Raw genomic sequence first — 13,439 nt, forward strand, 5'->3', positions numbered from 1 at the left:
TCCAGGTCTATCCTATCGCTGCATATTGCATGGCGAAATCACAGTTACATCAACATCACATCAAGCTCTGCTCTCTAGATACAACAAGGAAAAAGGAAATTCGTCATCCAATTAGCAAGTCCAATCGTGTCTCTATCGATTTTCCTGGCAAGAAAAAGAAATTCTAAGCATATGCGGGGTCATTATTTATTTCTGCAGCTTCTCCAGCAGCTCGGCCGGGGGCTGTTGGCGGTAACCCTGGGGGTTGTTGCGGGTCCACAGCCAGAGGTCCTCGCAGGCCTGCTCGAGGGTGCGCTCGGCCTTCCAGCCCAGCTCGTTGTTGGCGCGCGTGGGGTTGGAGGTCAGGTTGAGCACGTCACCGGCACGGCGGGGAGCAACCTCGTAGGGGAGGTCACGGCCCACGGCCGCCGAGAAGGCACGGATCATCTCGTAGACAGTGCTGCCCTTGCCGGTACCCAGGTTCCAGGCACGGACTCCGGGGTTGTTGGCGCGGAGGTAGTTCAGGGCCTTCAAGTGACCATCTGCCAGGTCGAGGATGTGGATGTAGTCGCGGATGGCGGTACCGTCGTGGGAGGCGTAGTCTGATTAGTTAGTTTAGATGCTAAATATATAGTATGTTTCTGCAAAAACTTACCATCGCCGAACACAAGGAGCTTCTCGCGCTTGCCGGTGGCCACCTGGGCAAGAAGGGGAAGCAGGTTGTAGGGGACACCCTGGGGGTCCTCACCCATGATACCAGAGGGGTGAGCACCGGCGGGGTTGAAGTAGCGGAGCAGAGCACCGTTCCACTTCTGGGCCTCGGCCTCGTTACCGGCCTTGATGGCGTTGTTGCGCTGAGCGTTGATGACATCGGTGATGGCAGTCTCGACGGCGAACTTGGTGTTACCGTAGGGGTTGGTGGGGCCCAGAGGGCACTCCTCGGGGATGGGGATCATGTTAGGGAAGCGAGTGGCATCACCGTAGACGGTGGCGGAGGAGGAGAAGACAATGTTGGTGACATTGTGGCGGACCATGGAGCGCAGGAGGCAGATGGTGCCGTAGACGTTGACGTGGTAGTAGTCCAGAGGCTTCTCACCGGACTCACCGACGGCCTGGATACCAGTCAGCTAGAACCTCAATTGAAGCGCGCGAGATATGCAGAGAGGTAGATCGACGCATAGAGGCAGGTAAGGGTATAGAAAAGAGAAGAGTAGAGGGAAGCGCACCTTCAGAGCAGCAAAGTGGATGACGCTGTCAATGTCGGGGTGGGCCTCAAAGACACGGTCGAAGCCAGCCTCGTCGGTGACATCGAGCTGAGCGAACTCGGCCTTCTTACCGCTGATCAACTCAATGCGCTTGAGGGCCTCAGCGGAGGAGTTGTAGAGGTTGTCAGCGACGACGACCTTGTAGCCAGCCTCGAGGAGAGCGAGGGTGGTGAAAGAGCCAATGTAGCCCGTTCCACTGTTTGGGGGAGAATTGCGGGGTCAGCGGGTGTAATGGAGGGACAAAGGCATTGATGGGAAGCTTACCCGGTGACAAGAACTGATCCAGCAGGCATGATGATAGTGTATGATTAGGATAAAGGATGAGAGGGAAAGATAGAGTCGGAGGTAAAGAGGAAGAGAGAGAGAGAGAGAGAGAGAGAGAGAGAGAGAGAGAAGATGAAGAGGGAATTAGAAAGAAGATGAAACGGAAAGGTAAGATGGCGCAAACGGAGATTTGGGGGGGAAGAAAGTCGGGCGGCGGGGACGGGATATTTAAGGGGCGGCCGCAATTGGTGCTTCCAATGGAGTCACCGTAATATTCAGGTACAGAGTGAACAAGTTACTACTAGGTACTGTCTCTTCTTGCCTAATTGCCTCTTCTACTGCCTTTTCTGTCTGTCTGCCTTCCTCAGTTTCTTCTTCAACAACCCCCTTTTGCCATCTTCTCATATTACCATAATCCCACCTGCTGATCAACCAAGACAGTCTACGTAAACAGCCCTCAACCACGGGACGATCCATATTAATTCTCCCCCCGCCATTATTATCCCACCACCACCACCACATCACACCATCCAGTTACTGATTCAAAAGACTTTGTGTTTTGTATATGTATCAGTATCACAGCTGCAGATGCATGCATATATGCAGCAATGCTGCATAACAGTCGGAGTAAAGTTCAGGCCAAACAAAAAGAAAAGAAGTACTGACTTACGGAGTTTTTCTATCTACCCCTCCAGAACAAATCCAGCCATGTGCATACTGCATATCCATAATAATAATAATAATATCTTGTTTGATCATCATCATCATCATATTATTCTATTAGCAGTTCTCGGTTAATAAGTGTATCATACAAAGTAGATAGTAGATGAATAGATAGACTAGAAACTGAAACATACACACGGCCCGAGACAAGTCCGTCCGTCACGGTTAATTGACTTGATTGCACCACCATCACCAGATACTATCTAGTATCTACATCCTGATTTCCTGTTCCTTGCAAGATACCATACTAATACAACAATAGTATTATTATGATGGCACCATGCCTATTATTCTCTCTTTTTCCCTTTTAACCAGCACCAGCCAGGAACCAGACTCGGCAGTGGATCCAGTCCCAACTGAAGGTCCCAGTTCCCACATCACACCTGGTACTTACTTACCAAGTTACTATAGTACTAGTCGTCAAGTGGACCGCTTCCACCCGATCCCAAGGGTCCAATCAATCGTGGGTGGGCTGTCACGCTGCCATTTGCCTCTTTCTCTCTCTCTCTCTCTTTCTCTTCCTACCTTGTAATAAATCCCATGGTTTGTTAAGGGGCGAAATCATGTTACGGAATTAAGGAAACGATCTGCGAGTGTCAGATTGCTATACCTAATACGTACCTTATCTACTTGAGTCTGCTGGTGATGACGATGACGATGATGATGATGATCAGGGTAAATGAGGGAGGATCCATGTGCTGATGAGTTATTATTATTATTATGTCTGGAACATTTTCAGGGGTAGATGCAATGCATTGTTAGTATATTTTCCCCAGTTACTTGTGAAGTAATTAATGCTCATCCCGAACAGGTGGTCTTTGTTGGTCTGGTCTGGTCCAAGTCCCCACTGGTTTGCTTGCTAATGGCTTTCTACCTTAGTAGGATACGTAGTATATTCCCGTGTAGTATGTCTTAAGTTATAGTATGCAGTGAAATAGTTAGAGTATTTGCCCGCAATGTATTTAATAATTTATGTGTCCGAATAATCCCTCACTCCAAAGAGCAGAAAATAGTGGAGGTTGGAATGAAGTACGTAGTGACCTGATGAATCGTAAATCGCAGGTGACAACTATCCGCATGCGGTTGTGTGGGGTAGTGGTTATCCCTTCGGATTTTGAGTACTTCTTGTGCTTCGGAAGTTCCGACAACCCCGGTTCGAACCCGGGCACGACCTGATTAATTTATTTATTGCTTTTTATTTCATTTTCTTTTCTTTTTTTTGTCTACTTTGCTTGCATGATAACTAACATACATGCTATGTAAGATGGGGATGGTGCTGTTGCTCTGTTACTGTAGATGTGAGACATCTACTAGAACAGTGTTTATTTGAGGTGATGTTTCTTAATATCAATTGCTACAATGATGTACTATATATTTAACTATTGTAGTAACATCACTTGTTTGTCAATTGGCATTTATCCTAGTTTCGATCACATTTAATTCATTCTTTGCTACTCCACCATATCCGTCACCTTCGCATACACCCGCACCAACCCCTTCTCCGTACCAGGAACAATCCTATCGCGTGTGATGCGTATACTCTCCGTGCCGGTGCTCTCCACATCAAAGTTGAACCGACGCATTACATGCGCAATGGTCAGGTAGAGCTCAATGTATGCCAGACTATTAAATTGGTTAGCAGATACTCCCAATGCTGGCAAGGGCAGACTGACTTCATCCCAATGCACGCTCGACTCCCCCTCATAAACGAGACAATGTATCGTGTTAGATTAACCCCTTCCTCTGCAGCCTTGATCCAGCGCTCCGGGTCGAATCTATCCGGCTCGGGAAAGAGGGAGGGGTCGCGATGGACGAACCAAGTTGAAGTGCTCATCGGTGTCTATCAAGTATTGTTAGCTTGTGATGGGTGTTGAAGGCAGAGTGACAGAAAACATACCCCCGGTGGAAGCACATAGTCCTTGTACTTTAGTGTTTCAGTTGGTGCCACGCGGGGCAGCCGCATAATCAGCCCATAGGATAAACGGAGAGATTCATTCACAACGGCCGTCTGGAGGTGCAAGTCAGTTAGGTTGAATTGTCAGCGTGCAGACTCACGACATACCAAGTACGGCAGCTTCTCCAGCTCCGGCCAGGTCGCGGTACTGGTGGGTGTGGGCAGGACCTGCTTCAGTTCACTCCGTAGCTTGTCTCGTATGCTTTTGTCTCGCGACACGTAGTAGGTCATGATCATCAAGGTACTCGCGGTCGTTTCTGTGCCTGCGCCAAGGAGCGTGAATACCTCATCCTCAATGCGACGCTGGCTTCTTTCCGCGACTGGTAAGCTGGGGTCCGTCAACCTCTTAAAGATGGTCCGGTCGTCCTTCCCCGGTGCCTTGGAGGCATCGTGCGTGTTTTCTGATATCGTACTCAGAATGGAACCCTGGAACTGGAGCATACCGGCCTTGCCGGGGAGACATAGGGCCATCAGATGCAGTGGAATCTTGCGCATTGTTTCCGGCACAAAGGGAAAGAAGCGGTTGAAGTGAGCAAGTCCAGTATTCTCTTCGTTACCTCCGTGGACGTCGCTGCGGAAGTCCTTATCCTCGATGAATCCCCAGCGCTTTCCATAGCAGTAATAGGTGATTACATCTGAAGTCAGCGCGGCATAAGCATCGCTCAGATTAACGACACTCTGATCGCGATAGAACCCCTCGAAGCGCCCCATCAGCTTCCCCACCCGCTCCTCGATGAAGGGAGATATGGCAAGGACGGACCGCTTGGAAAAGAAATCATTGAGGATATTGCGGCGGAAGCGGTGATGTTCGTGGCCGATCGTACCGATCATGGAGTAGGGGAGCGCAAATGCGCCGTAGGCCAGAGGGTCCCTTTCGCGTTTGCGAGTGCTGGAGGCATAGATCTCATCATAGAAGGCGGGGTCGCTGATATGGACTTCACGGGGGTTGATGCGAACAATTGGACCTGAGGGAGGAATTAGCCAAGCTTCAGCTGGACGGATTTCTCTGTACCTACCATATTGCTCATGCATTTTCTCGATCTGAAACAGAAACCTTCCATGGCAGACAACATCATAGTAGAACTCATATAGATGCGTAATCGCTGTAAGCTTAGGCCCGGGGATTCCAGATAAGGGATGGAAATAGAGGCGATAGATAGATCGCAGGACGTAAAAGCTTGCGATCCCGACAAGGGCGAGCCAGATGTGGGAGATATCCAGAGCCATCGTGGTGGCCGTATGAATTGCCAGCGCAGTTTTTGAAGCCGTGAGACAAAATATCGGACGTGGGCAGTGAAGATGTAGTGACAATATAAATACTATAAGAACCGGCAACATATACCCACCCACCCTAATGCATCTGCTCGTAGCGCTGTCGGCCTTGCAGATGGTTGAAGAGGGGAACGGGATGAGAAACAACTGGCTCACCAACCACCGATCATGATAGCTGCTGGTCTGGGGCTGGGAGGTGCCACAAATGACTTGGAAATATAGCTAGCTTGGTGTCTAGAGCAAGACGACGCATTCGCTAAGAAGAAACCCCGCCTATAAATGCGGGAGAGATATATTGGAGGTGAGACTGACACGTCCAGCCTCCCCATTTGGGGGTGATGTGTAGTTGTAGTAGTAGCAATACATTCCATCGGTGTGATGTAACGGTGAACTGCACCGAGACTTGCAACTGATCATGATTCACTGTAATTTCTCTCCACGCTGAAATGGTGTGGGAGATAGAATATTTCCGGGCCTATAAGGAGCTGTTAGTTACTCGTTACCCAATAACCCCAACTAGGGCGCGGGGTCGCAGCGCTAATGCTGCATCTTTAGCACGTCAGCTATCTGTCTTCTTCAATAGGCTAATGGAGCTACCCATGCAGGCGTTATCACCGTCTGAAGCTACATACCAAATAGTTGGCCGGCTGGAGATACGGGCATGTCTCTGGTCCCAACGAAATGATCACGCTTCTGACCTGTCTGCGTATCAGTCAGAGCCGAGTTGCACATTCCGGGCATCTCGGTGGGTATTGCGCTACAACCTGTCAGATACTCGCTACAGCCATCGAACCAGAGTGTAAGTAACAAGGACAAAGCTTGAAACACGCTCAATTGATGTTTGGTGATATAAACATAGTTCAATGATATCATGAGCCCCCGATCGGGGCGAGACACAACTGAAAGTACTAGCGATTGCTAGTACACATGCTTCGGAAACATCTTGGCTAGGAACCATAACGGAATGGGGAATGACCTTGTTTTGAAGCGAACCATGAACTCCCGCCCGAGAAACAATCAAGAAACAACCTCATTTCTGTCGCATCCGAAACTGCAACACCGGACCCTCCTTTCCAACCGCGAAATGGTCCTTGATCTTGTATTCGCCTTGATAGCCGACGCCCAACTGCTCCCTCCCCGGTGCCAGTCGTATATCGTACAACCACAATGCCCGGGAAATAGTCAGCTCGAGCTCGAGAATGGCTACATTCCGCCCGATGCACGCTCGCGGTCCGATACTAAAAGGTGCGAAGGCCTGCCGCTGCCGACTGAGCACCTCAGCACTCACCCCCTCGCCTTGCTCAGTGCCTTTGCTGTCACACAATAGCCACCGACTTGGATCGTACTCAAAGGGGCGGTCGAAGTGTTCTTCACTGTGGTGCAACGCGTAGGTGGGGACTGCGACAACCGTGCCGGCTGGGAAATGCCACTCTCCTACTCGAAGCCCTCCAGGGAGGACTTCTCGTGGCAGATCAGTAGGTACTGACGGGCAGATACGCATGGTCTCATCGATACAAGCGTGGAGGTAAGCCATCTGCGATAAATCGGGACCGGCAACGATTGCCTCCAGTGTAGGGAAGACGGCACGGATCTCTGCGCTTAGCCGGGCAAGTATAGCTGGATTATGAGCAAGGTAGTAGAAGATGGCGGTTAATGTTGTATTGGTTGTGTCGTTACCTGATAGTTCAATCCGTAAGTTCCAGCCAAAGGACAAAGCAGGGCAGAGTCTCAGTTGAAACGAGGTTGTGTACATACCGGCTCCTAGCAATGTCATAACCTCTGACATCAGTTCCGCCTCAGAGTAACCTTCATTGGTCTTCGGGTCCCGTGCTTGCTGCAGATAGTAGATGATATCTCGGCGCTGGGTGGACTCTGCGGCCAGCCGAGTCCGCAATTGCTGCCGGGAGAAACCAATCTGTCGCTGGCGATTGGCGATGGTGCCACGCCGGAGATACTTTTCAAAACCCAGGGAGCGTAGAATAGGCATCTGCCCACAAATGTTCATGATACGGAGGTTCAAGGCCATCAGCGGGAAGAAGAAGTGGTTGGCGTCGCTGACAGAGGTGTTGAATGTCTTGCCGAAGCAGATCTCCCCAAGCGCATCAAAGATCACACAGGCACTCCAGTGCACCATATCCTTGGGCTTTGACCAGCTGCCAGGACTGGAGGGCGCAGATGGCACCTGCTCATCGGGATGCCGATCTACCAAAGCGGCACACCAGTCGCGGATGGCTGACAAGATATGAGGTTCCATCCCACGTAGTGCTTGGCTGGAAAAGGCATGAGACATGACACGACGTTTGCGGGCATGCACTGTGCGATCGATGGCAGTGAAGATGCTCACGCCATAAAACATGGTGTACGACTTGGCCTTCTGAACGTTGGCATGAAAGCCGTATATGGGCTCCAACGCCTTTGCATCGAGAATGGAAACGCGCTGCGGGCCGATTCGCACAACGGGCCCATAGCGTTGATGCAGGTGGTATAGGTCCTCATGGCGATCGCCGCGTATGGCGTGAACCACCGAGTAGAGGTTGGTCAGCTTGGCGACAAATGGGCCAGGGTAGGAGGACAGTGGATGGAACCAAACTTGGTAAATGATGTAGCCAACGAGGGCGATGACTCCACACCCCAAGAGATTCATGATGGCTGTACTTGTTGGGTTCTCCCGCTGATCCTGAAAAGACCGTAGCACACTTTCCAGCATTATCGAAAGTTAAAGTAAGTAGATCGCTAAGCGAGGGCGTGTATAGTTAGATGGGCTCAAAGATCATCCATCTACACGACTTCATTTAGCATTCACTGGGCGAGATCAGAACCCAAGATCGATCTTATATGAGAATGCAACCAGAAAGAGAGATGCAAATTGGTCTGTCACCTTCCAACACTCATCGTTCCTTCCAATGTCGACGTTGAAAGCCACGTTGGTCCATATTGGATCCAGTTTTACGTTCCCAAAGATGATCATCATTATTCCTCCTATCTGATAGGCGGAACTTGAACTTATCTCAAATATTAGGCTTAGCCGCCTAGTTTAGTGGATCCGCGTACAGTATAAACGAAGTTGGTGACAATCACAACCGATCCACGTTTTGTCCCCAAGTAAGTTGCTGTGTGACAGCAACAGCATTAGTGCTGATGGGCTGAACGCGCTTCAGTCGTATTTGCCAACTTTGCAAGGATTATCCTGGAGAGTACCACAGGTCAGAGCATGAGGCAACATGTAGCCTTGCATTAGTACTGTTGGGGCTGTCACTAAGCTGGCTAGCACAAGGTGACTATGCAATTAGCGTCCAGGGAGAGCCGCTAAGCTCGTGCACGGCGCTTAACCAGCGATGAACAGACTTCTCGGGATAAAGATAATTCGCAGGTTCGTCTCTGCACCTGTGATTGGTTGCGAAGCGAGTTAATGGTACTTTCAGCTCCAGCCACTGATAGTTTCATTGTTTTGAAGACTTATTGGACTCTCAAGGCCACTCGAGGCCGCTCACTAATATGCAGGGTACCACATCTATAGTTACCTCGAGTACCATGGCTCCCAATGCATGTCAGGACTATGGCTCACTTGTTGGCTATTCCTTAGACCGAGGGATGGTGTGTGAGGCGGAGCAAATGGCGCCTTCAAAGCGCGGATGGATACATGGAAAGCAAAGAGAATTGGTCATGTGGGCGGACCTGCATTTGTTGCAAGATCGTCAAGGCTTTACAACTACATGTTGGCATCATCTTTCATTGCGAATACCGTACGTGGTCTGAGTTATGGTGATGCGACGGGATTGGAGATCATCCAACCATATCGGGATCGACTTGGAGGAGAGTTGGAAATGCCATCTTTGGATGGAAGGTTTCGTGACAGCTGGTGATGAAGTCAGTGGTTGAAATAGATCGGGATAGTACACTGCCTCAGACAAGGCTGGAGATTTGCCGGTGAATATAAAATGATAAGGTGGATAAGTCCGTCCCTCCACATTGCAGGGTCAGGCTACTCGGCTGATCCATACAAAACCCACGGCTACCGACAAGAATTTTTCCAAAATAAAAGAGATAGGATTGAAGAGAACACATGAAGACATAGCTAGAAGACATCACTATTGACAGACCCACCAAACATGTCGTGGGACGGAACATAAGAATCATGGTGATGCGTACATAATACATCACTGGTCGCACGCGCTTCATTCGCCAGTGCCATTATTCGGCTGCAATAGCACGCCGTCATACCTCGGCTTCGCGTCTCAAGAGACGAACTGACCTTTCAGCCAGTTGTCCCCTCCCGAGCACCCGTTTACCGGGTATCGGTCTTTAAGTATAGGCCAAATTCACTAAGGACATCTGCCCGGAGTCCACCTAACAGATCCTGTCATGTTGGGACTCGGGTGTTCACGATTGATACTGAGATAGGTTTCTGTCCGGTCCTGGATAACGCATAATCGGGGCAACAGCCTGCCCAAGGAGCTGTGGGAATTGGCCAGCGAAAGAAGTATCTCGTGGAGGTCGCCCCCGTCATCTAACCTAGAAGTTCAACATCGAGGCCAATAGCCCGCATGAAGAGGTTGACGTTGCCAAGACGCGCGCTGGCCATATCGGCAGGAAGCGTCTTGCTGTAAGTCACCGTCTCCATCACCCGGTCCCTGTAGAACGGTTAATATAATGTAAACCATGCAGACGAGGGGGTGGAACTTACTTGACCGCAATAACGAGGCGTTGCTGTTGTTCGGGGCTAGCTCCGATACCAACGGCAGCCAAGAACTGCCACACATACATGTCGTCGCCAGCATTGATCGCGCTGGGGAAGATATCCGCAAAGGTAGGTTCAAGGGTGTCAAACAACACATTGAACTTCTCAACCCACTGCTGCCAGTCCCGCTCCGTAGCCTGTCCAGCTTCCTTCACAATTTCGGCGCGACTGAGAAGCATGGTCAAGATTCCAAGTCCAATGCGGGTCCTCGAGATCATCTGGACATGCGTCTGCGCAATGACAAGCCCCAGCAACCCGATGATGATATTGAATGGTGCCTCGTTCACGTATCCCAGAAGACTGGGCATGACGGCCTGAGAGAAAAGTTCGATGGCTTCCCGAACGGCCAGAGAGGGCTGAGTCTCACCCGGAACAGGCTGGGCGCGTCGGACAACGTCCAGAGAATCCAAGTGTACAACAATCATAGTAAGAATAGTAACGCGCTGCTCCTGATCAATGTGGCGGAAAATGCGGGGAATGGCCTTCTTGCCCTTGGGATAAGCAAGGAAGGCAATGAACGGGTGGGGAGTGTTGGTGTTGGGAACAATGGGTTCCATGACCTTAAGATTGCGCCACAGCTTCTGGTTGAGCGAACGGATCTTCTGTCTCCATTCCATGTGCTTCTGAATGGCCTCGGGATCATTCTCATCCGGCGGGGGAGGCATCGTGCGCTCCATGTCTTCCATATCCATGAGCGTGCTGTATACACTCTCCAGGTTGGTCAGGACTGATTTGCGATCGCTAACGCTCAAATCGGTGTGCGGCTTCTTCACCGTCTTAGCGCCCTCCGAGCTCTCCGGACGCTTGATGTTGAGCATGGGCTTTGGCGTCTTCGCGTTGCTGAAAGAGATCTTACCCAAGCTGCCCTCGATGATAAGCTGCTTATTCTTAGGCTTCTGTTTAGCAGCCTCCACCGCACGCTGGACCTGCTGCTGCATTCTCTGCATGTGGTTGTCGGCGCTCTGGAACTGCCGGCGAGAGCCATGGCCCCCGAGCCTGTTGCCTGTCTGGAGAAGGTATGTCTGCGCAAAGTGACCCAGAGGTTGGTGCGGATGTTGCCGCGGCGCACCCCGGATCTGGCTGTAGACCTGATAGTAGAAGTCCTCTGCCAAGACAGCTTCTGCATCAGAGTCCGCCACGTTGCCAGCAGCAGCGACTAGTTGCTGAAGCTGGATCCGGGTGATGAAGTTCTTGTCCTGCGGAGTCATCAGTCCGTTACCCCTGGACAGAAGGAAGATCTTGTGGTTGCGCTTCGCACGCTTGGCATCTTCCATCAAGTACGCTACGCGCTGCTCCTCCGTCAGGTGCATCAACTGCTGGGAGTTGGTAATCACGGGCAGTTGCACGTTGTTACCACGGGGAGCTTGGGGCAGGGGCGGTTGCTGCTGCTGGGGTCGCTGAGCCGCCGGTGGCATCGCCTGACGTTGGGGAGGCACCATGTGCTGAGGAGGCAAGTTGGCATTTTGCAGCATATGAATCGGCAGGTTTGGAGGGAGCGGGTACGGCTCCGGAACCATGGGTGGCTGGTGCTGCAACAGTGCCGGTGGGACACCCTTGGCGAACTGGGCCTGTAGAATCTCAGGCGGCAGCTGCGGGAAGCCTTCGGGCAGAGGGGGCATCTGAGCTCGCTGGAGAGGCTGAGTGGGCTCTGGCATCGACTGCGGAAGGGACAGTGGGATTTGGGCGGGGAGCGAAGACGGACCCTGTCTCCGCAGCTGCGCTTCCACCTCCTCGAGACTCAGCATCTTCTTTGCTTGCGCTACCATCTGGGGCGTGGGCTGCTGCAGCTGCTGCAGCTGCTGCTGGAATTGCTGTTCCGGCTTCTTCGACATGCCCCAGACGCTAGACTTGGCCTGAAGATCAGGGATGTAACCCGGGTCGTTGTACTTCTCATAGCCAGACCGTTTGGGCTTCTGGTCCGCAGTGTCTGGCAGAGCAGCATCGGCCGTGGGTTGCGAAGGAGCGGTCGCAGGCGCACCGGGTTTCTGAAGGCTGTAACGGATCTGCTCTTCCCCGATCACATCGGCGACCTGAGCAGTCTTTCCAAAGAAGTCGAAATCCTTTCCAACCGGGCCGGTGTCGAAGCCGCCACCAAACGTGTCATCGTTGAACGCATCCTGGTCATCGTCCAGTTGGTCTCCCAGGCCATCGTACGTATCCTCAAAGTCGATGCTATAGCAATTGAAAGAAAGCGCCGCTGGTCAGCTCCATGGCCCCCGTTGTCTCAATTGATTCAAGTGAAGCAGAGTGGGGGAGACTTACACGTCGTCATCCTTGTCGTCTCGGAAGTTTGCTGCCAGTCTGGCGCGGGCAACTTCGGCGAACGGATCAGGGGTGTCGAAGATACCCCTCTGTTCGCCCGCAGGAGCTCGATCCCTAGGCAGGGTGGTATTAAAGCCGAAGAAGGACATCTTCGGGGGAAGCGGGGGGTGGGGGGGGAGGCAGTGGGTGTAGGAAGAGGGCGAGAATTACCACCGCGGCATAATTGGGTAGTGCGGGATGAGGTTCACAGCCGGTCTGATATCACCCGCTTTAGCTTAGTCCGCTGTGGCCTGAAAGCCTGAGGCAGTAAGACATTAAGACAGTAAGGCATACATTTAGCCACCGCATCACGGGGAAGCGGTTGCCCCTTAGTCATCAGGTCTCCTGTTCTGTTGTCTCCGTTGGACTCGGAAGATAATGGACTTTGTAGATATGAGAACGACCCCTTTTAGTATCTATCTATATCACCCCATACGTACTCTGAAAGCCCTCGGAGTACACGGATAATTGTCTACTTCATACATAAAGTAGCGTTTAGGGCAGTGCTTTGCATGTATTATATTATCTGGTCCATCTCGCCCTATAGGGAGTATGTATGTGGTCCCCAACCCCAAGGCAGGATGGGATCGACGCCCAACCAGATGGACTGATACCCTCAAACATCGATCGCATCCCTTCCTTAACGTCATTTCTGGTATAGACACAACCCCTCCCTACGAACGAGTAAAAGTTGCCTCCTTGTAGAAATTAAATGTCGGAATGTATACTTTTCTTATCTCACGCATCCACTGGATGGCTCAAAATCGGTGCGACGTACGTGGCCCGGCCAATAATGGGGGAAATTACGTCGCCCTCACCATCCCGGGGCGAATAGGCTAGACTGCCAACGTACGCTGGCGCTTTGTTGACATCTGCCTTTTTTTCCCACATTTGACCTCCCAATCTCCTTAAATATTTTCGTCCAGACTCAACTTTTTCTAAT

The 13,439-nt window shown here is 51.4% G+C and overlaps 4 protein-coding genes and 1 non-coding gene across 5 annotated transcripts; 1 reads left to right on the forward strand and 4 right to left on the reverse strand.

The window, feature by feature from the left end:
• Positions 1 to 186: 186 nt before the first annotated feature.
• Positions 187 to 1,537, reverse strand: GAL10 (NAD-dependent epimerase/dehydratase family protein; the record flags this gene model as incomplete). Its single annotated transcript, XM_041689459.1, has 4 exons — positions 187 to 581; positions 635 to 1,091; positions 1,206 to 1,440; positions 1,509 to 1,537. 4 exons carry the CDS (start codon positions 1,535 to 1,537, stop codon positions 187 to 189), a joined length of 1,116 nt encoding a protein of 371 aa, XP_041543141.1.
• A 1,775-nt stretch (positions 1,538 to 3,312) lies between these two features.
• Positions 3,313 to 3,405, forward strand: AKAW2_t40017S. The gene has a single exon. It is a non-coding gene; the product is annotated as a tRNA-Gln (tRNA).
• A 277-nt stretch (positions 3,406 to 3,682) lies between these two features.
• AKAW2_41062A (cytochrome P450) lies at positions 3,683 to 5,412 on the reverse strand (the record flags this gene model as incomplete). The annotated part of the gene is made up of 5 exons (XM_041689460.1): positions 3,683 to 3,854; positions 3,905 to 4,071; positions 4,129 to 4,239; positions 4,294 to 5,150; positions 5,202 to 5,412. The coding sequence occupies 5 exons, from the start codon at positions 5,410 to 5,412 to the stop codon at positions 3,683 to 3,685; spliced, it is 1,518 nt and encodes a 505-aa protein (XP_041543142.1).
• Positions 5,413 to 6,487: 1,075 nt separating this feature from the next.
• Positions 6,488 to 8,164, reverse strand: AKAW2_41063A (cytochrome P450; the record flags this gene model as incomplete). The annotated part of the gene is made up of 2 exons (XM_041689461.1): positions 6,488 to 7,134; positions 7,213 to 8,164. The coding sequence occupies 2 exons, from the start codon at positions 8,162 to 8,164 to the stop codon at positions 6,488 to 6,490; spliced, it is 1,599 nt and encodes a 532-aa protein (XP_041543143.1).
• A 1,800-nt stretch (positions 8,165 to 9,964) lies between these two features.
• AKAW2_41064A (deadenylation-dependent mRNA-decapping factor PAT1) lies at positions 9,965 to 12,606 on the reverse strand (the record flags this gene model as incomplete). The annotated part of the gene is made up of 3 exons (XM_041689462.1): positions 9,965 to 10,088; positions 10,142 to 12,367; positions 12,458 to 12,606. The coding sequence occupies 3 exons, from the start codon at positions 12,604 to 12,606 to the stop codon at positions 9,965 to 9,967; spliced, it is 2,499 nt and encodes an 832-aa protein (XP_041543144.1).
• Between the last annotated feature and the right edge of the window lie 833 nt (positions 12,607 to 13,439).

This window comes from Aspergillus luchuensis, chromosome 4 (assembly GCF_016861625.1).
Source record: "Aspergillus luchuensis IFO 4308 DNA, chromosome 4, nearly complete sequence".
Classification (NCBI taxonomy): Eukaryota; Fungi; Ascomycota; class Eurotiomycetes; order Eurotiales; family Aspergillaceae; genus Aspergillus; species Aspergillus luchuensis.